Source organism: Peromyscus californicus, unplaced genomic scaffold, assembly GCF_007827085.1.
Source record: "Peromyscus californicus insignis strain IS unplaced genomic scaffold, ASM782708v3 Scaffold_5__1_contigs__length_169319896, whole genome shotgun sequence".
Classification (NCBI taxonomy): Eukaryota; Metazoa; Chordata; class Mammalia; order Rodentia; family Cricetidae; genus Peromyscus; species Peromyscus californicus.
This window is the reverse complement of record NW_026294573.1, coordinates 106,523,572-106,546,546: the sequence shown is the minus strand read 5'-3', so window position 1 is coordinate 106,546,546 and position 22,975 is coordinate 106,523,572. Positions and strand designations below refer to the sequence as shown.

The 22,975-nt window shown below is 43.6% G+C and overlaps 1 protein-coding gene across 1 annotated transcript in view; it reads right to left on the bottom strand.

Annotated features, from left to right (window-relative positions):
• Nucleotides 1-22,975, bottom strand: part of Rigi (RNA sensor RIG-I) — a 50,257-nt gene continuing 27,282 nt past the window's right edge. Inside the window, 10 exon segments of the mRNA XM_052718386.1 lie at nucleotides 1-189; nucleotides 192-408; nucleotides 2,770-2,913; nucleotides 8,373-8,524; nucleotides 9,893-10,063; nucleotides 12,045-12,135; nucleotides 15,094-15,242; nucleotides 17,582-17,717; nucleotides 18,634-18,791; nucleotides 21,615-21,719. Coding sequence (XP_052574346.1) covers nucleotides 113-189; nucleotides 192-408; nucleotides 2,770-2,913; nucleotides 8,373-8,524; nucleotides 9,893-10,063; nucleotides 12,045-12,135; nucleotides 15,094-15,242; nucleotides 17,582-17,717; nucleotides 18,634-18,791; nucleotides 21,615-21,719 — 1,400 coding nt within the window. The 3' untranslated portion in view covers nucleotides 1-112.

The window sequence follows — 22,975 nt, the reverse complement described above, 5'->3', positions numbered from 1 at the left end:
AGGTGATCTGGCCTTCGACACAGTATAAGCTTGTGTAAGGAAGAATTGGTTCATTGCTTCTGCACTCCGAGAGTCGTGGCTCCCTGGACTGAAAGCCTCAGGAGCCGTGAGGTCATTTGGACATTTCTGCAGGATCAAACTGTTTTCTGTCGAAATGGAAGTCCTTCCACTTTGAGTGCCGGTTCTGGCTCCACTTGCAATATCTTCCACCACAAAACTTTCAATTTTTATGACTGGGATCTCGAACGTCTTGTATCTCACGTGGATCCCCCAGTCATGGCAGCAGTTCTGAATGGCACAGAATATTTTTGCTTTCTTCTCGAAACTATCGTAGGTCTTTGGTTTAGGGTGTGGCTTAGACACAAAGCGTTCCTTAAAAGCTTCTCCAAGCACGGTGTAATGGGATTGCTGAGAGGAAGAGGTGGAACATAAAAGAATGTTAGAAGCAGTCCGAAAACAACTTAAAAACTACTCAACAGTCAAGGAGGAAGAGGGAGTGGAATCACCTTTATTTTACCGATGGAAAAAGAAGGGACTAGAGACAGCCTCCTGCAGGCCAGAGGAGGATCCATTTACTGGGCTTTATGCACGGGTGGGAGGAGGTGTAAGTGAGGTGGTACTGAGCACCCCAGAAGAGGGAGAAACCCAGCTCTCTAAATCAGAAGCAAAGGGGTAGTTGTTGAACACATGCAAAGTACAAGTTCACCAGAGGCCAGAAAGGCACAAACCAAGGCACAGGGATGACCACCCATGGGTCAGTGTGCATGTGAAGAAGCTCAGGAGCTGGACTGTCCCCAGGTCCTACCTATAGTTGACTAAGAGTGTACCCTACAGAAACAAGTGCAGACCCAGCATCCAGTTCTCCAGGGAAATTGTCTAAAGGGGCCACGGTGAACAAGAAGCCTTTGAAATCGGAACTGAAAGTACCTTTTACATCTAAAGAATCAGATTCATAAAATGGATGTCACTGGTAATATGCTTCTTGTTCAAATGGTCCCATATAACCCATCCCGAGCTAGTCCAGCCATCCACCACCCTCCATTGGTAGCAAGAATTACACCAGCACTCATCTCTGGAGGTTTTACCCACCTTTAATTAAAAGTTTTAAGGGGGCCAGACATGGTGGCACACACCTTTAAGTCCTAGCACTTGGGAGGCAGAGACAAATGGATCGCTGTGAGTTCAGGGCCAGCCTGGTCTATAGAGTGAGTTTCAGGACAGCCAGAGTTATATAAAGAGAACCTGTCTCAAAAAAAAAAAAAAGTTATAAGGGGGAAAAACTAAAAGGCTAACCTGCAAGTGTTACTTTTTGTTTGTTTTTTTCAATACAGACTATCCTAGAACTCACTCTGTAGACCAGGCTGGTCTCGAACTCAGAGACCCACCTGCCTCTGCCTCCCAGGTGCTGGGATTAAAGGCGTGCATCACCGCTGCCCCCAGCTGTGTTACATTTTTTTTCAATAAAGTGTTTTGTTTTCATTATAGAAGTGTTCCCTGAAGCTGGATGGTAGTGGTATAGGTCTTCAATTCCAGCACTCCTGAGGTGGAGGCAGGTGGATTTCTAAGTTCGAGATCAGCCTGGTCTACAGAGTGAGTTCCAGAACAGCCAGGGCAACACAGGAAAAACCCTGTCTTGAAAAACAAGCAAAAAGGAAAAAAAAAAGTTCTCTGTCCAAAAAAGAATTTTAGAAAACACAATAGGAAGAAAGAATGTCTTTATCAGAATATGACATTTTTATATACTTAGCCTTTAGCCTCTGTTCTTCTTGACAAAGATGGACGCCCCCCATTGATGGTCATGACAAAGGTGTTGCTGTGTATGTTATTTGCAGCCATAAGGAAAGCATCTTTATAATTGTATGTTCAGATTATTTCCCACTGTACCATTAGTTTGCTGGCAGGTTTCACTGTACCATGTGTGCTTCAAAACTGCAGCCTTACATTTCCTTGGTATAGTTGTTGACATATAGTAAAGGTGCAAAAATAGCTAGGGAGATCCTTGAATGCCTTAAACCAAGTCCCAAGGCACACATTTATATTCATCCACACATTTGCTAAAACTAAGAAATCAACACCAGTACATTCCTTTTAATTACAGATTTTTATGCCTAATCCTTTATTTGTCCCAGGAGCTAATCAAGGACACAACACTGCAGCCTTCATTTTCTTTCCTTCTTTCTTTCTTTCTTTCTTTCTTTCTTTCTTTTTTTTTGTGGAGGGGGTGGTTGGTTGGTTTTTTTGAGACAGGGTTTCTCTATGTTGCTCTGGCTGTCCTGGAACTCACTTTGTCGACCAGGCTGGCCTCGAACTCACAAAGATCCACCTGCCGCTGCCTCCCGAGTACTGGGATTAAAGGCGTGCGCCACCACGGCCCGGCATAGCATTCATTTTCTACAGCTGCATAAAAGAACTTTTGGAAAAAGTGGTGGTGTGTGCTTGTGGTCCCTGCACGGGGGAGGCCGAGACACAGAAGTAAATTGGAAACTGTAAGCAGTACTCACCCCGCTGTGAGTACTAACCCTTACCATCCTGACTGTTTGGGGCCGCTGTAATCAGACCTCCCTCCACTCCCTGGCCTCTCCCAACACTGTCATAGTTTGTGCTTCTGTAACATCGGCTTTCCTGGCTCCCACATAGAAGCAAGACTTCATTTCTCACTACAAGGACCATGGCCAACAGTCACAACAGAAGCACTAGCGTCCTTCTACAAACATTTCTCCAGGAGATGATAAGCTTTGACTGGCACTAAAGATGGCCAGGGCTGCTCACCTCGACCACTCGGATGTCAGCTGTGTAGCATGCAAAGGTCTTGCACTTCCCACACAGCAGTTTCTTATTTTCTTTATCAGGGACAGGTGGTGGTTTGTGTTGACTATCTCTGATGAATTTTTCATCCAACTGTATATGGCGAACCTACATTCCAAAAGAAAAATCTCTTGAGTGACCACAACTAGCATACAAAGATAAATGCACATGGCTGGCCACAACACACACACATACATACACACACACTCACTCGAATATAATTTCCAATGAGCATACAGTGCCTAGTTGTATTGTTTTGTTTATGAAAGTCAATCTCATAATTCCTTTGGTTCTCTTAACTCTTTAGTAGTCAGTGTTTAACTACATCCTCCATTAATCTTTCAGTTGCTTTCACAGACATGCCTGTCAAACAGTCACATGAACCATGATTTCTACTCTAGTGGTTTGCAAAACTTTAGAAAACCTTCACAAATAGACCTATCATGTGGCTGCTTCAGGCATAAGCCAAAGGAATGGATCAAGAGGATAAATAGCCCTCTATCTGAAACCTCTCCTCGAGCCCAAAAACATATTGCTGAATTCCAGTACGGTGTAATGCCTGCATGGTGCAGCTGTATTCTAACTGAGAATGCAGACTCTGGCATACAGAAAGAATTGGGCATAATGAGAAAGCAAATGAAAGATTATCAAGAGTGAGGAGAGGGCAGACCAGCCAGAAACACTGGAGTCCCAGGAATAATGTGGTGGTGGGTTCCCTGGATTTTCTGTTCATCTGATATGTGCAGACTTGAGGTTGAAGCAGCTGAAATCAGAAATGCCCAGAGGTAGAAACAAAGTCCCAAGAAAAGCCTGTCATCCATCAGCAAAGGACCGGAAAAGAGCAGCCTTGCAGACAAAATCTTTAGAGCCTACGGTTGAGACAATATAACTGCTTTGCTCCCTGGGTAGAGAGGGCACTGTGGCCCAATCCCTCTCTACCTGTGCCAGCACCAAAGGGGAACTAAGATTTCTACTTTACAAAGATATAATTAAGCCCCAATTATCAGGATGGAGCCAGGGTCTTCAGCCTGTTGACAGGACTCATAACCCCCACTCTCCCACCCCACTTACCCACAGTCGAGTAAGACCCTGTGAGGAGACAATTCCCTGCCTCCTCCCCTTGCTCCTCAGAGGCTGGACATCTGCTTCCACAGATGGTGACGAAGCAGTGGCCCTACCTCCTAACCAGGGCTGAGCCAGAAGCCAGCTAACACAGAAGACTACAAAGGTTCAGAGTGAAAATGTCTTAAGTTTCAAACACCTCTTTTCCTATCATGAAACAGGAAGAGCTCGCACTGAATGAAAAGGTAACAGTCAATGATGCCAAGGCTGAAATGATAAGATTTACGTGGTGAGGAATTTCACAGCCAGGATGAAAATGCTTCAATGAACAATCACAGACATTTGATTATGGAAAAATATACAGGTTCATTACAACCCAAGCTTAAAGCTCAACAGAAGGGCTGGACTAGAGGGGACCAAGGAGCAATTACGAACTAAAAACTGGAATAAATGTTGGAGAGATGGCTCAGCAGTTAATAACAAGCACAGGCTGCTCTTCCAGAGGCCCTGGGTCAGTTCCCTGCATCCACATAGCAACTGACAACTCCATAACTTCAGTTCCAGGAGATCTGACACCCTTTTCTGGCCTCCTTAAGCACCAGGCATGAGTACTTGGTGCACAGACTTAAATGCTGTCAACACATGCATACACACACACACACACACACACACACACACACACACACACACATATATATATATATATGTGTGTGTGTGTGTGTGTGTGTATGTGTATGTATGTATGTATGTATTTCTAAAACTAGAACAAACAAAATTACCCCAATCAAACAGCATAAACTAAACAAACAAAAAAACAAACTCTTTGGGACATATGGCTACTGAAGAATTTTTTTACACTTAATATTTAATGCCATTAGAGTCCAGAAATGAAGTACTAGGATTTGGAAAGCCAGAAATCATGGCTGAACAATTCTGAAATGTGACGAGCAATAAGATCATAGATTCACAAAGCCAAATGAGCCCCAAACAGAATAAAGTAAAGACATTCACTCCAAGGTGCATATAATAAACTTCTAGAAACACAAAATTTCAGAATAATAATGAAAAAAAAATACCACTCTCTCTCCAAAGGAAAGTCTGAATGTCAGCAGGCAGTCCTTAGAAGCCACACAAGCCAGAAGGAAGTGGCATAGTTATTTCTGAAATGCTAAAAGAATTATCACTCTTGCCCATCAAACCTGCCTCCCAAAAATGAAGGGGTATTCTCAGAAGAAAGAAAACCAAGACTTTACCACCATCACACTTACAATGAATATAAGTTAAAAAATAATCAATGCATGATATTCACAGCCTCCAATCCTCATGCTTCACACCTGAGATTTTCTTTTTCTTATTTTCTCACTGTATAGCCCTGGCTGGTCTGGATCTTGCTATGTAGACCAGGCTGGCCTCAAACTCAGAGATCTTCCTACCTCTGAAGTTCTGGGATTTAAGGTATTCCCTACCATACCCAGCCTCTTAGGTTTTTTTTAAAGTTTTGTAAATAAAATGGAGAGAGAAGTGTGATTGGGTGTGGTGGCACAAAGCATCTGGATCTGGAAGTGGGAAGATCAAAAGTTCAAAGTCACCTTGGCTACATAGTGAGTTTAAAGCTACCTGGGCTAAGTGGTGCCTCTATTGGGGGCGGGGGGACGTAACTGGAATGTCTTAGGGTTTCTGTTGTTGTGAAGAGACACCATGCCCACAGCAACTCTTATAAATGAAAACATTTAAGTGGGGTAGCTCGCTTAAAATTTCAGAGGTCCAGTCCATTATCATCATGGTGGGGAGCATGGTGGTATGCAGGCAGACATGGTGCTGGAGAGGTAGCTTAGAGTCCTACATCTTGCAGGCAACAGGAAGTTGACTGAGACACTGGGTGGTATCCTGGGCATAGGAAACCTCAAAACCTGCCTTCATAGTAACACACTTCCTCCAACAAGACCACACCTCCTAATAGTGCCATTCTCTTTGAGCTTATGAGGGCCAGTTACATTCAAACTACCACATAGGGGTTATGTTCCTGTCTTCAAAAAAGTTTTCACTATTGTGAAAGAGTTATATGACATGCACTTATTCTTTGCTATAAATTAACTTTGGATAGAAAAAAAATTAGGGTTACATGATTTACACATTCCTTTTAGGCAATATTTTTGTTTTGTTTTTTGAGATACGGTTTCTCTGTGTAACAGCCCTAGCTGTCCTGGAACTCCCCTTGTAAACCAGGCTAGCCTCAAACTCACAGAGATCTGCCTGCCTCTACCTTCCAAGTGCTGGGATTAAGGGCATGCGCCACCACACCTGGCTTGCTTTATGAGCAATTTTAATATTAACTTCCTTTTTTGTTATTGCTGTTTTATTTTCTTGAATAAAATAATGTCTCTGTAGATAGCCCTGGCTGACCTGGAACTCACTATGTAGACCAGGCTGGCTTTGAACTCAGAGATCTCTCTGCCTCCCAAATGCTGAGATTTAAAGGTGTGCACCACCATGCCCAGATTTTTAACTTCATTTTTTAAGATACAGATCAAGGTGAATGGAGAGATGGCTCAGTGGTTAAGAGCACTAACTGTTCTTCCCAGGTTTGATTCCCGGCACCTACATCAAAGCTCATAACTCCATACCAGGCGATCTGACACACAATTCTGACCTCTGAGAGCACCAGGCATGAACAGGGTTCACAGACATGCACGTAGGCAAAACACCCATACATATAAAAAATAAAATGAAAGGTTAAAAAGGTTCAGATCTACTCACTTTCTCAGTTAGGCTAGGGCTTGGGGGAGCATGACAGAAAGAGTAAACATGAACTTTCCCTTAGACATCCCATTGTCTTTCACTCACTTATATGTAATGGCTTTTTTAAATTATATACTAAAATCTAATTAAAATACAGTCATCTCAAGTATCTTAAATGTACTGCTGGTAATTGCTCTAAATTCTAATGAGTTAAATGTGTTACTACTAGAGTTAAGACTTTAAGGCCGACAGCAGCAACTGGTGGAGATGTCGCCAAGGCCCTGCCCGACCCAATCCCACACCTGTGGTTGAAAAGAAACAGCTCCACACACAGGCGGAATCGGTTTCTTCCTTCTATATTGTAGGTTCCAAGGATCAAACTCAGGCCATCAAACTTGGTGGCAAGCACCCTTATCCACTGAGTATGATGGCTAAAGTTGTATTTTAAGTTTAAATGACTGTGCGTAAGAGAACAATAAAACCAACGCCTCTAACCTGTAAGCCCCACTTGCCTAAGGACAGATAATGTCCTGGAATGCTGGGGGCTGCTGTTCGTGTTAGATAACAGGCCACATGTTTTCACTTCCATAAACAAGCTTGGTTGCCCCAAATGCACAGGATATGTTTGATCACACATAGTATGTAGGCAGGAAGTATATCAGGATGTATGCTTGCCCCTGATTGGACAAAGACAGGAAGTACGAAGCCTTACAGGTTTTGCCTGTATAAATTAGTGACTAATTTGCAGCCATTCTCTGGGAATCCCGGGTATGGACCTGGCCAGTGTCCATCGTCCTGGCCAGTATTTAATAAAGCTTGCTTCAAATCTGGCTCAAAATTGTGGTAGTGGTCTTATTCTCACCTGGTGGGGTTAACATGAGCCATCCTCTACCCCTCCTCCCACACTCACAGGTGAAGAAAGCAAACCCTGGCAGCAGCTGTGAGTATCCACATCATCCTGGAAGTCCTTCATTCAAAAGGAACATTCATGACCTTTCTTGTCCCCAAGAGGAAGGGAACACAGGCTTCTTCATTTCAATTTCAGATTACACTAATATGGCCGTTATAACCAGAATGGCCCAATAATCTTCACCATCGTGAATTACCTGAACTACCATCATGTCCTGAAGCTTCCTTCCATCATGGATGTGAGTTCTTGGCTTCCCTTGGACTGTACATGTTAAGCTGCTACACGGTAACCAGAGAATTCCCCAGGGCACAATGCTCTAGTGATTGATGGTGGACCACACAACACTCAACTTCCTAGCAAACTGGGCTCAAGCCAATTTTCAAGTTCAAACACAGCTCCAGAACCCTTACTAAATACCACCAAAGGGGTTCCCACCCCAAGAACCATAATCTTTTTTCTTCTTTTATGGCATTTTCACACAGATCTCTCATGCCCCCTCCCCACACTGCGTTCCCCCTCCCCTCTGGCTGGTCTCCCCCCCCCCCATGTGTCCCCCCTTTCAAGTCACATGAATTTCATCATTCCCTTTTATCTCTAATTCCATTACTTGAGAGGTAGAGACAGGAGGATGTGAAGTTCAAGATCACCCTCAGCTCCACAGCAAGTTCAAGTTCAAAGCCAGCCTGAACTACTTGGAATCCTCTTTAAAAAAAAAAAACCCAGACACAGACACAGACACACACACACACACACACACACACACACACACACACACACACACACACTCAGCACCAACCATGCTCATTTGTTATTTCTGGTCAGATTCCAAAAGAATAGCACAGAAAAAAAGACTTACCATTTTTTCAAATTTCGTTTCATCCCATGTCTGAAGTCTTGAGATGGATTCATTCATTATTCTCTCCTTGAACATGTTCACCTTTTCTTTTTCTATCACGTCAGCATTGCTGGTCAGGAGGAAGCACTTGCTGTCTCTCGCTCTCCCTCTCCCTGTCAGAAAAAGTTTTATTTGTACTTTGGATGTAAAACACTGATGTTATGTGAAAATAGATTAAAAAAATGTGAGAAGTATTCCTAGAGTTTGACCGTGATTCACGGCATCCTGCTTTCTGGAGAAGCTGGCCTCAAGAGTGGGCTCAAATGCAGGTTCCAGCCTGCATGGTGAACAGACAGAGAAACCAGGACCCACCTGCAGCTCGTCTCCTTAGGCTCTCCAGTGATGCAATGTGATTCCACAGCCACCGTGTCACAACACTGACTTACAGATGATCCAGCCTGAGCCCTCAGGCATGGCACCATGAGCCTTCAGTCATGGCTCCATGAGTCTTCAGTCATGGCTCCATGAACCATCAGTCATGGCTCCATGAGCCTTCAGTCATGGCTCCATGAGCCCTCAGTCATGGCTCCATGAGCCTTCAGTCATGGCACCATGAGCCCTCAGTCATGGCTCCATGAGCCCTCAGTCATGGCACCATGAACCCTCAGTCATGGCTCCATGAGCCCTCAGTCATGGCTCCATGAGCCTTCAGTCATGGCACCATGAACCCTCAGTCATGGCTCCATGAACCCTCAGGCATGGCACCATGAGCCCTCAGGCATGGCACCATGAGCCCTCAGGCATGGCACCATGAGCACTCAGGCATGGCACCATGAGCACTCCCACCTGAACCCTCGTGCAATGGGGAGAGAGGGTTTCTCACCCACACTCTCACCCTGGAGTGCGGGTGAGAACTTGTCAGTGCCATTACAGAGACAGGTATAACGAGGCTCATGGGCATTTGAACGAGAGATTATTCTGGGAGAACTAGGTTATGTGCCATGGAGACAGAAAAGGACACAAAATACAAAGGGGCTGTATGTGAGACATTCAACAGGCAGTAAGCAGAGTCTGGTTGGCTGGACTGGCCAGTAAGCAGAGGAGGAGAATGAGAACCATATGGGAATAATGAGCGGCATACACACAGCCATGATTCAGGAAGGGTAAAATGGGGTGGGGGGCTGTTCCTGGGGAAACAAGGGAAGGGAGGGAGGACTCTGGAACACAGGAGCTACTCACCACAACCATGAAAGGTCTACTCGATGACCGGCAAAGCCTCAGGCTTAGTGGATATTATATTTTCGTAAATATGCCAGTGAACGCGGGGCATTAAGCAGCGCCATTGTGAAGAGACACAACGGAGTATTACGGGTAAAACTATACCCACCCAATCCTGACCAGGTAAGTCAGCCTTTAGACTAACAGCAGCAGAGTCGAGTGTGCCATCAGTCACATAATACAGCTCAGTAAAGAAGGAAGGCCAAACACCCACAAGCCTAACAAAATGGGAGCCAGGGAGGAATGACATCAGCGGCTCTCACCTCTGGTTTGGATCATTTTGATGACATTGCCCACATACTCATACAGGATGACCAGATTGCACTGAGCAATGTCAATGCCTTCATCAGCGACCGAGGTAGCAATCAGAATGTTGTTATCTCCGCTGGCTCTGAATGCTTCCAGCGCACACTTCTGGGCTGGGAGTGTCATCCCTGTGTGGGATAAAGAGGTAGTACAACTCACTCATGAAAGAATTATGCTCTTGGAAAACCAGCTACTAATTAGGAACCATTTAAAAGTGAAAAGTTATTTTTACCTTGAAAAACAAAAAAAGCACACAGAATATCAGATTTCACCTAATTACTATTTCTCCATTTGGCAGATGAAGAAAATAAGGCATAGAAGTTATAACATGTTTCACAATCTAGGAACTAAAAATGCTACAGATAAGGGAATCTGAAAATGTTCAGACAGCAAACAACCTGTAGCTTTTTTTTTAATTCACATTTTTTTCTGGGTTAGCTATGAAACAAGAAGGAACTATCCAGGAAACAAAAATTATCAGCATCATCTTAGCCTATTTATTCATTCACCTAACACTCAGTCAGCAATTATGGACTATGGTTGGTCAGGTAAGAATATGATGGCTAAAGACGACATTTTTATCTACAAGAATGATAAGCAGGAAGCCATGGCAAAGGAAGTGGGGTGAGAACCACAAAATGGAAATGCTGGGGGAGGTCAGCTCAGGTGTGAGGACAAGGATGGCTACTGGTAGAAGCAGAGCACTGAGTAAGGTCTCAATACATGATAGAAAGACGATGGATGGATAGCTAGATGAATGTATCAATAGAAGGAGGGGAGGGAGGAAGAAAGAAGAATGGAAGGATTCACACATGCATGGATGAACAGATAAGAAAACAGTGTCTATTTGTATGTCAGTTACAAAGTTTGAAAATCAAGTTGGATTCATGTTGGAGAGATGGCAAAGAACTTTGAGATCCAGTCACATTAAGATAGTATTAGAGCCGGGCAGTGGTGGTGCACGCCTTTAATCCCAGCACTTGGGAGGCTGAGGCAGGCGGATCTCTGTGAGTTCGAGGCCAGCCTGGTCTCCAAAGCGAGTTCCAGGAAAGGAGCAAAGCTACACAGAGAAACCCTGTCTCGGAAAAAAAAAAAAAAAAAAGATAGTATTAGACTTGAAACCACACTTTCAAAACTTGAGTCCACTCTATGTTTATGAGATCTGGAAATTCCATGTGGGAAAAGTACCAGAACAGTGAGTGAGGACCAAGAGGACAGGGGTGGAGGCTTGTTTAGTCTAAACGACACTGGCAGGAAGAACAGGGTGACGACATGTCATAGGGCAGGAGATAGTCTGGGAGCTGGGCCAAAGCTGTGATGAGGACTAGCAACACAGGATTCTTCCAGGTAATGATGACCTCCCGCCCTGTGACCACACTAGCTAGAGTTCAGGGTTGCCTGGACCGTTTTTAAACTATAAAATATGCAGTAGACATAACAAAATCTACCCTGCAAAGAATAACAATATAATAGATGCAGAATATTTTTATTTCCAGAATTTGAAGAGAGGCATGAGCTAAGAGTGCTGAAAAGCAACTCCAGCTTTGTCTGCAGGACACAAAAGGAGGCAATTTCCCGCAAGGAACCAGACTACTGTAGCTCCTGGCATTTGGGACGTGTGCTGGCCTTCTGAGGCACTGACTGGGTCAGGCAGACAGACAGCTGCGGCCATTCGTGTGAAGGGAGCCTGCAGATATGGTTAAGATCCTAATCAGTTGAGTTACATGAGAAGTGAGTTCATCTAAGTGGGCCTGACCTAGTCTCATGACCTTTTGAACAAGGGTGTGGGCCTTCCCTGAGCTCAGAGACCTAAACAATCCATGCACAGGGGCTTCCAAGCTGTTCTTGGCCCCTCCTCCTGACTAACTGCCCTGCCTGCAGGTTTCAGGTTTGCATTGCCAGCCTAACTGTGTGTTCGTTTTCAGGAAATCTCTGCGCGCTGCGCTGGGTACAGATATAAGTACACATCCATACCACATACATCTGTGTAGTCTCCTAGTCGCTTTATCTCTCTGGTTAAACTCTGACTGATACAAGCACAAAATAATGGAACGTGGTGTACGTTTTATATACATAGTGTGCTACATCTAATTCACCATACACAAATACCTGTGGCCTGGTTGGTTTTGCCTCGTCCAGTCAATATGCCAGGCTTTAGAAAGCCAAGTCCAGGATTTTCTTCAATCCACTTCTTTAAAGCCTTGAAGTGAGAAGCAATGACCAGTTGGACACTACTTGTAAACATTAAACCTTGCATTAATTCAGCATAGAATATAAAACTAACATACATAATGTACTAAATAATACAAAAAGAACATCAAACCGAAGATACAGATAGATTTCAGACTGACAAACCCCAAATTCCAAACCGCAACGAATTCTAGTGGCCTAGAACTCTGTGGTTTGTTGTGGCTTCATTTGTGAGATGCTTTAAGTGACAAAAAGGTGAAGCTTAGCACACGGGTACACAGAATAAGTGGATTTAGCAAGACTTTGAGATGCAAGGTCAACATGTGTAATCAGTTGCATGGTTACATATCAGCAACAGACAATTGCAATTTGAAAATCTGTGTGTTGTGTGTGGGTGTACATGGCTGACCATGTTGGGGGCGGTGAGCAAGTGTGTGTATATGCATGGAGAGGCCTGGGGTCCTCAGGTGTCATTACTTAGGAGCCCGCCCGCCTTAACCCCCTCCACGCCCGCTTAGTTTTTTGAGACTGAGTAACTCCTTGGGGATTGCCCAGCAGGCTGCCGTAGCTGGCCAGCAAGCCCCAGGGTTCTGCTTCTCTCTGCCTCCCCAGTACTGGGCTTACAAGTGTGCACGACCATGCTCAGCTTTTTTGTGGGGGTGCTGGGGACTGAAAATCCAGGTCCGGATGCCTGCACTTCAAATATTTTACTAACTGAACTATCTCGCCAGCCCACAATGTGAAATATTTTAAAGTAAATATTTAAAAATGGCATCACTAAAACTAATACCTAAGTACGAGTCTAACAAAATGTACGCATGACCTCTATGCTAAAAATGACAAAACACTAATCAAACACAGCAAAGGGGCTGGAGAGATGGCTCAGCGGTTAAGAGCACTGGCTGCTCTTCCAGAGGTCCTGGGTTCAGTTCCCAGCACCTATATGGCCGCTCACAACTGTCTGTAACTCCAGTTCCAGAGAATCTCACGCCCCTTTCTGACCTCTGTGGGCACTGCACGCAAAATACAGATACACATGCAGGAAAAACACCCACAGACATTAAAAAAAAACAAACAAACCAGCAAAGAACACAAGACAGGCAACCTTCAGTGACTTCTACCTCCTATGAAAAGACTTTGCAGCTTCTTTCTGAAATGCGCAATAAGGTAGATGTAGCAGGACTTGTAAAAGTGACAGCGTCCTCTAGGCCCTCTTCCTTTCAGTCTCCTGTATGTCACTCACTTTAGGCAGAGCCAGCTGCCATGTTGGAGGCACATCTTTGCAAGCCTGCCAACAAACCTGCAAAAGGAGCCGAGAGGTTGACCCTGAGTCCTGAGCTAACTGTGGCCTCATGGGACCTGGAGCCATAAGCACCCAGTCGTTCCCAGATCCTGGCCCATGGATGTCATATGATAATACATGTTGGTAATTTTCTGGCTCTAGCTTTGTAAGTAATTGACTCTTCAGCAAAAATAATACAGAAACTCTACATAAATGGAGATACACTATGGCTCTTGGCTTGAAGACTCAATATTAATGTCTTTCTTCCTTTATCTATCCACAGATTAAATGCAACTTCAAAAAAGACCCTGGGGGATATTTTTCATAGATGTGGAAAATCTGATTCCAAAATATACACAGTAGACAATGGAATGCAGATTTTAAAACTTAGGGAAAAAAAGCTAAAGTATTCACATTGCCCTTTTTCAAGTTTATTAGAAAGCTACAGCACTCAAAACTATGAGATAGATTCAAGAATTGATGTTTAAGTCATGGCAACAGATGTATAAATCAATAAGAAATAGAAATTAGGGGTTGGGGATTTAGCTCAGTGGTAGAGCACTTGCCTAGCAAGCTCAAGGCCCTGGGTTCAGTCCTCAGCTCTGGGGGAAAAAAAGGAAATAGAAATTAATCCATCCAAATATAGTCAATAGATTGTTTTAAGTTACAAAAGTAATTCAATAAAGGATTGTCTTGTCAACAGACAATAAGACGTATAAATCCAAAGGAGGAGGAGGAATGGGACATTCAACCCTACCTCATATTATATATAAAAATACAAAAAATTCTAGACGGAAACAGAGAAAATTTTTGTGACCTTAAACATCAGCCAAAGCCAGGGGAAAAAACAAACAAACAAAAAAACAGACTTGAAACATTCAGTGTGCAGAGATACTGTTAAGATAACTAAGTTGGGCGGTGGCACGCACCCTTAATCCCAGTACTCTGGAGGCAGAGGCAGGCAGATATCTGAGTTCAAGGCCAACCTGGTCTACAGAGTGAGTTCCAGGACAGCCAGAGCAACACAGAGAAACTATGTCTCAAACCATGTCCCACCACCATAAAAAAAAAAAAAAAGATAACTAAAAAGCAGGCTGTAGGCCAGCAGAAAACACTTCAAATCCCTTGTCTCAACAGAGGACTTTTTTGGCCATCCTACAAAAGACTCTTGAAAACTTAACAATAAGATGGTAAACTATTTTTTTTCCAGAACTTGGGATTAAACTCACGGATGCTAGGTGAGTGCTCAACCACTGAGCTGTAGCTCCAGCCCAAAAGCTCAACTTTGGCATTGGTTTTAAAATCTGAATACATAAACTTTTTAAAGATGATCTCAAGACAAACTTCTAAGCATATGAGATGTCCAAGCATATTAGTTACTAATCAATGTAAATCAAAACCTACAGGATGGCTTGAAATGACAGTTTTAACAGGAAAGTCTTAAAAAGGATGAAGTGCTAAGACTTAGAACATGAGGAAATAAAACAGTGAGGTATTAGTGTAAGGATAAACAATCAGGACAGGCCCACACATGCATGGAGACTTGATTACAGGGCAGTGAAGAATGGGCAACCTTTTCAGTAAAGTAGAGCCAATCTGTTGTGCATGTGCATGGATGGACACACACACACACACACACACACACACACACACACACACACACACACACACACACACAAGGCTTACATCCACAAGTGCTCTGGTTTTCACGAAGAGAATGGTTTTGGTCTCAGGCTTTAAGTGGTACTCTTCTTGTAAGATCAAGTAGAGGTCTCTGAGTTTAGGGTTCTCATTGCTGGGATCTGTGGAAACCTTTTCTAGGTCCTCCAGCTTTTCTGCAAATGAAGAACAGTTTGCAAAAGGCTAATGAATGTTAAAGCTTTAGAACTGTGGCCTTCTATTTCAAACAGTTAACCTCTCCATTGTTAGCCAGAAATCTGAGAAGTAAACACTAATTTCAACTGGTGTACCCCTTTAGAAAGCAGTTTAGCAATATAAAGCTCACACATTCTTTGGCGCAGTAATCTACAGCTAGGAATTTGACTCAACAGTTCTATTTAGAAAACTGTGCAGAAGATTTCGAGGACAGTCACTGAGATTGTTGAGAAATAACTATGAAAGAAATACAGAAAACAACCCAAACACTAAGTAACTGAGAAGCTGCTCCACAGATCTTAGGCTACCCGGCTGATGGAAATACAACGTTGCTGTTAAAATTAAAGAGGTATGTACCTGCTGATATGGAAAGATCTAAAAGACACACATTTTCTGTTTGTTTATTTTGCTTTGTTTAATTTTTCGACACAGGGTCTCTCTGTGTATCACTGGCTGTCCTGGAACTTGCTCTGTAGACCAGGCTGGCCTCCAGCTCAGTGCTGGGATTAAAGGTGGGCTTTCAAAAAGATATTTTAAGTTAAAAACTGAAACACAGGATATCTTAACTTCAAAAAAAAAGTGTGGTGTGCTAGAGCCAGATCAAACCGGATTACGGTGGTCAACTGTGAAGTTCTTGAGAATTGTGGTGTCTGGTTTTAAATATCACCTTAAAAATTCAATTCTCTCTCCTTGCAGCTTGATGACATATATAAAAACAAATATAACAAATAGCCATGCTCATTAACTTCCTAATTCATTTTCACACACTTTACTATGAGTTATGCTCTTGAGTTGTTGTGCATGCATGTATGTACACATCTAGAGTGCACGCATGGTAGAAATGTTAGCGTGTGTTCAACTGTACACAAGTTCAATGAAATATTGGTGGTTGGAAATTGATCATCGTAGAAATACTTATACACAGAAATGAAGGTGACACTGGCTTCATCCTTTGTTGGCAGTCTAGACTTTGTAAAATGCTAAGTATATAATGCAGATTAAATTTAGCTATTATTTATGAATTGTGTAAAAATGCAGAAATGCCCTCCCTGTGTTTGAAAACTATTATCTAGTTCAGATAAAAAGTTGCTCACTTCGCTGAGAAATCAGCGAGGTGCCAACATGTCTCTGTTGTTTCATTTGGTTCTCACGCCTAGCGTTAACAGAAAATAGACCTGACAGCCATATCAGAACTACATTTACTTTGGTAATTGCAATCTCCAGTTGGCTGTGAAGACAATAATCCTGCAGAGACCAGCAAAAGCATTCTGTGGGTCACAAATGGCTAAAAGTAATATATACTGAAGAGTTCCATGTTTATTATTTGTGAGTTGCTTACTACGTTATCCCCCATATCAGTAAAATTTATAATAAACATATGCAATTTGTCTACACATTTTCTCCCAGATAACTAACTGTATGTTTATCAACACAGCACATCACTGGCTACACATATGTATAGTAAATAATTTAGTATAGACAAAAAAGTTATTAGTAGTGATTGCTTCTAGGAAAAGTAATTTGAAAGGAGAAAGAAAACATGTTCCATTTACTATTTCCGATGTTTGGAGTATAATGTAAGGGCAGTAGGGGTATATTTCTCATTATTAGAAGTATACATAAACCAGGCGGTGGTGGCACATGCCTTTAATCCCAGCATTTTGGAGGCAGAGGCAAGCAGATCTCTGTGAGTTTGAGGCCAGCCTGGTCTACAGAGAGAGTTCCTGCACAGCCTGGGCTACACAGAGAAACCCTGTCTCAAAAAACAAACCAACAAAAAAAGAAGCATATATAAAGCATAGTCTTCTTAACATCATTAGAACACATGCTGGTGTTATTAAACCTTTTTAAATTGCCAAGTTGAACAGAATGCTACTACTTATTAACTGTGGGAAGCAGCTTTTCCAAATCCCACTGTTTTCCCTTTTCCCAAATAAAAAGTGGAAAAACCACGGATGTGTCTGTAGGGATTAGATTTTTTTCTGAAGCCAAACCCTCCTGTGTTTTTTGTTTGCTTGTTTGGTTGGTTGGTTGGTTGGTTGGTTGTTTGTTGGTTGGTTGGTTGGTTGGTTGGTTGGTTGGTTGGTTGGCTTTAAGGCTTTTGCTTTTTGTTTGTAGTGCTAGGGTTTCAGCCATGCTAAGGTCATGCTCCATCGCAGCCCCTATAATGTCTCATCTTAAACCCAGCACAACAGCACTGGCGAATAACTAGACGCTAAGTGTGATGTGCACGCTGCCGATGGAGCCACCTGACTCCAGAGACTCCCGACCTCGGAAATCACCCTGGAGTCACCCTCACCTTCAAACCTCCGAGTAAGATCTTGCTCAGTCTCATCAAATGCTGCTTCTCGGACATCGTGGAAGAAGGCTTTGAGGTAATTAAGGGCATCCTTCATCTGTGCATCCTCACTGATGATGAGAGCATCGTTGTATTTCTGTTTGAAATGAAAGGTGAGTCTCAGTACCTTTCCAAGTCCCCATGCTCCCCACACTGACATTCAACCGGCTGTACTTAGTACAAAATTGGTTTCAGGAAAATCTTTCTCATATTGCACTGCTGAGGTTTTAGAGGTAAACGGCCTTTAGTGGGTCTATGATAAAACCCTCGGAACCAAAATCTGGTTTCCTTTTCTGTTTTAGTTAACTAGAAATATTAATTAAGTAGATTCACTTTGTATTGTAAAATTACGCCTTGGGAGAGAAGGAGAAACAGTGTATCATAAGAAACAATAATAAAAGCAAGTCAGCAAGTTTGACATCACCTTGCATCATAGTGCTGACATTCTCCTTAAATTCCAGAGTCATAAATAAAATGTACATGGGCCTTTCAGAATGATGGCCCTTACCACCTATGCTGAGAGTCCAGTAAGCATTAAAATTCCATGAACACATGCTATGGAACAAGTCCTTAAATATGTTCCATAGCGTAGCAACAGTGGCGGCTGTTCCTGCCATTCCTTTCTTCTGTGTTAACCAGAGCCCCCAGGGTTCTAAGTTTGTGGCTTTAACAAAGTAAGGCTGCACAGGCGTCAGGATGTGGCGACAGGAGCCACTTCTTGAACTCAGAGATGGGGTTACCATTCACAAATCTAGAGCAGCAGTGTTTTGTCATCACCCAGCTTTCTCCAACCACATCCATAAGGCAGAGCTGGAGGCTTGACATGGACCCTGAACCTCTCTCTGCTCCAGTCTTGTAGCCTGGCTGTTAAATTTCAGAGAACAAATGAGGGTGGTGATGATTTTCTGGAAAGTTCCTAATGAAGCTCTTGGCTAGGATCAGAAGCTGCCACCGTGCAGACCCCAGGAGCCGCAGTGACCAAAGCATGCCATTCAAAGCAGCGATCCATCTACCCGCAGATGGGATGTGTATAGAAAGAGCACTCTGCAGATCCTGCTCTCCTCCTCTTTGTCCGGCATCTGGAAGACCATGCACGCTTTGTGCACTGCAACAATCCACTGTTCGTACTTCTGGGTGCCAAATTCTCTATTTTGAATTTGAAAAAACTTCCCTAGAGGGCAAAACAAATCAATAAACAAAAAACAAATGAACAAATGGTCTGCAAGCATTGGTTCTAACATGCCTTGTCCTCTAATTTTCTTTCTTATTCATTATAAGTGATATTTATCCTGAAGTAGCCTGAGTTTTCAGCTGTGTGTGCACGCACACACATATGCGTGTGCAAGTAAAGTGATTACTTACTAAATGATCCAAATCAAAGTGCTTTTCATTCATAATTGCATTTATTTTTTTTTCTAATTTGGTGAGGTCAATATTTCATTTTACAAAGAGTAAATGGATTCAGAAAGAACTGAGTAAGCGGGACTGGAGAGATGACTCAGCAGTTAGGCTCTTGCAAAGGACCCAAGTTCAGCTCCCAGCACTCATGTTGGGCGGCTTCCAACCACCTGTAAATCCAGTTCCAGGGGGATTCAATGCCCTTTTCTGGCCCCTGGGAGCAACAGCAGTCATCCCCCACAGTCACATGAGCATACACACAATTTTTTTAAATAAATCTTTTATAAAAGGAAAACTAAATAATTTACCCAAAGCACACAACTCGTATTGTGTGGGTGTGGCAAGAACTCAAACCCAGCTATGTGATGTCTAAGCCCTACAGGTCTAAGGGGCTGACAGTCAAAGTAATTAAGAAATAAAAAAAAAGCCGGGCGGTGGTGGCGCACGCCTTTAATCCCAGCACTCGGGAGGCAGAGTCAGGCAGATCTCTGTGAGTTCGAGGCCAGCCTGGGCTACCAAGTGAGTTCCAGGAAAGGCGCAAAGCTACACAGAGAAACCCTGTCTCGAAAAACCAAAAAAAAAAAAAAAAGAAATAAAAAAAAAAGAACACAATGTTGCCTTTAAAAACAAAGACACCAATAGAATAATAAGTCTCAAGAGCTTCATCAGAGACAGGTATATAAAAATGGGAGCACCAGTACCCAACACAGCCTGTTCTGCTTTGCTATGAGGTCGGGACACCTGATCTCTGGGCAGCACTCACAGCACCAACCACAGCAGAGCACAGAGATGTTGTTCTGGGTACATCTGGGTGCACACCTGGAGCTAAGCCTAGCTGCCTGGTTCAGACTCGTAGGGTCCACAGTGATCCAGACTCTGGAGGGGGGGGGGGGTTGGGGGGGGGTGCCAGCTTGGGGAGAGGTGAAAAGATGAAGTGGAAATAGCCACAGTGGCTTGGTCTATTAGTTTAGTTTCCAGGGGTTCTTGAGACAAGCACAGGACAGTAAAATTCAAAGGCAAGAAATGCATTTATTCATTAAATGTCTCCCCTCACCCATTCATTTTCAATAATAGAGCAAAGGACTGATACCCAACAGGTAACAGTGGCAGACTTCTTCCCTGCTTCCACCCCACAGACAGGGTCTCAGTATGTAGCCCAGGCTGGCCCTCAGACTCACAACCTTGTAGACTCAGTCTCCAAGCTGCAGGGGTTACAGATGTTGCCACCACACCCAGCTCACAATGAGATGTTTTCCCAGTTCCAGAAGAAACGAGGTGGCTATCGACAGTTACTCAATGTGAGGAGGTGGGAAATATTCTATGCTATTAGGAAATGAGTTATTGACAGGATTTGGACTTGAGGAAGTGTAGATGTTAGCTACAGTGAAAGGAATAACTCAGTAAAAGTCTGTTCATTCATCATCACTTTAGTCAGATTATGTCATCCTGTTCCTGGGTGACCCATGTACCTCCTAATTGGCCTCTTTACAGCCTGCCTTTTTTCCTCCATCGAGTTCCTACCAAGTAGCTACAGAGAGTTTCCAAAACAGTAGAGGAGAGAGCATGCTACTCCAGGCTACTACTTCAGGGCCTTCAGTGGATTCATTACCTAAACTCCTCCCCCAGTGCTGTCCTTAGAAACTGTTTGTCTCCGGATGCTCGTGTGGCAAAAGGCTGGTCCCCGGCATGATGAGGTTAAGAGGTGGTGGCACTTTCAAGAGCTGAGGACAGTGAGAGGGTGTTAGGTGATTGGGGGCATTGCTCCTGGAAGGGATTAATGCAGATCTAATGGAAGCCCAGTGTTGATGCACATCTTGGGAGGAGGAGGCAGCAAGTTCCCAGTTCAAGGCTAGCCTGCACTGTATACAGAGATTCTGTCTCAAAAGAAAAAGGAAGGAAGTAAATTCAGAAGATGATTTAAAGACAGTATTTTTCAGGTATGTATGTCCAGATGGATCTGCTTTGGATTTGAAAAGAAAATAAAGCAAAAGAGAATTAAAGAATTCTTATAAGGTGCCTAATAACCAAGAATGGAGAAAGTCAACATATAAGGCAGGAATGGTGGTCCATGCTAGCAACTCCAAGACTCAGAAGGCTGAAGCAAGAGGACTCTGCAAGTTCAAAGCCAGCCCAGTCATATAGCAAGTTTCAGACCAACCAGGGATACAGAAAAAGACCTTGTCTCACAAACAACTAGAGAAATGGGAGCCAGAGAGACAGCTTGGGTTCAGTTCCCAACGGAACTGTGGCAGCTCACAACTGTCTGTAACTCCAGTTCTAGGGCATCTGACGCACCCTTCACACATGTGGTACACATACATACGTGCAGACAAAAACACCTATACAAAGAAAATAAAAATAAATCCTTTAAAAAGGACTAGAGAAAAGAAAGGAGGTGGAAAAAAAGGATGAAGAGATAAAGAAGATATAGAGAAAGGAGGAGAAATACGTGTGAATAAGAGAATAAATCAGTCCACATCTGGATATAATCTCACCATTGAACTGAAAAGACACTAATGGGCAATAAATGACTCTCACCAAGTGGAAGGGACACAAACAATGAGATTTAGCTCATCACAAGTTAGCACAGACTTACCAAGTTCCTCGGAGACATTCTTTGCCAGGTTCTCTGTCTCCTTCATCAGCTGAGATATGATGGACTTAAAGGTGTTGATAGTCCGTGATTCCACTTTCCTGAAAACTAGGATTGAATGAACGTGAGTAGTTTGAAGGACGCACAGGTCAAACGCTGCCATTTCCAAATCTTCCTCTGCCCTCGTCACATCCTCTGGAAAGCCACAGGCTCCAAGCTTACCAGTAAGCGGCCCAAATCACAGCAAATACTCAAAAGCATTGAAACAGCTTCACGTTGCTTCCTGTGCTGAGTCTAATGTCCCTCCTGGCCTAGGTGTAATCCAGCCTCTCAGTCTAGGTTTCCTGGTGCCTCTACTCTGACAAGTCTGGTAGCCCTCTGGTTTCTGCAAACATCAAATCCAGCCCTGTTTCTCTGTTTTCCTATATTCCTTCTCCGCACCATCTAGCCCCCGAAGAGTGTTCCCATTGATCTTACTATTCACGTGCTATGTTCTGGTGGTAGAGAGTTGACAAGAACTACCAGATGCTGCACAGAAGGCTGATTCTTGGAGGAAAGAAAGGTGTGCTCCTAAAGTCGCCCATCAGAGTCCTGCAATGCGGGTGCAGGCAAGGTATTGCGGAGCAAGGGAAGGAAAGTCAGTCTCTCTGGGGAGGCTGCTGTAAAATAAGCATGAGAAGGAGAAAGGCAGGAACAGGAGCGGCCAAGCACAAAGCCCAGCTGGGACGCAGGCTCAGAATAGCACAGGGAGGGTTTGCAGAGGCAGGGAAAGCAATGTAGTCTTTACAAGACTTGGAAGGAGAAGAAGCTCAAAGGGCTCAAATTATAGAGAAATTCACGGGTGTTGCAAAAGGGATGTGGTGGGCCCGTCTTCACACTCTCCATGGGGGACTCTCAGAAATGAACAGGGCCGGGGCCTCCCAGCCCACTGTATGCATTCTGCCACTGACTCAAAATCAGTGCTCAGGCCAAGACGAAGCCATGTGTAACTGCTCTACCTCCGGGCTTACATGGCTAGTTAATCATTAATAACCATCTGCTAGTGAATCTCATTTTTAAAACCTGTTCTGGTCATTTGATGAGAGCTATTATGATTCAGATCATTCCAACTACAATTATCAGATCCATATAGGAACAAGATGACCCTACAGTACCTGCCTAGGGCATGGAGCCCAGAGGCCTGACCCAGCCACTGGCTCTCAGCTCTCTTGCTGGTTCTTGCTAGGGGTTTTAGAGACAAAGGGCAAGGATGTTTGTCCCTTTTAGGCTACTTTTGAGACTCATGCATCACTCGGGAGAAGAGGTCGATTAGGGAGAAAGATAGGACGTGACTATTTCTGAAATTTGGAGTTAAAATGCTTTTA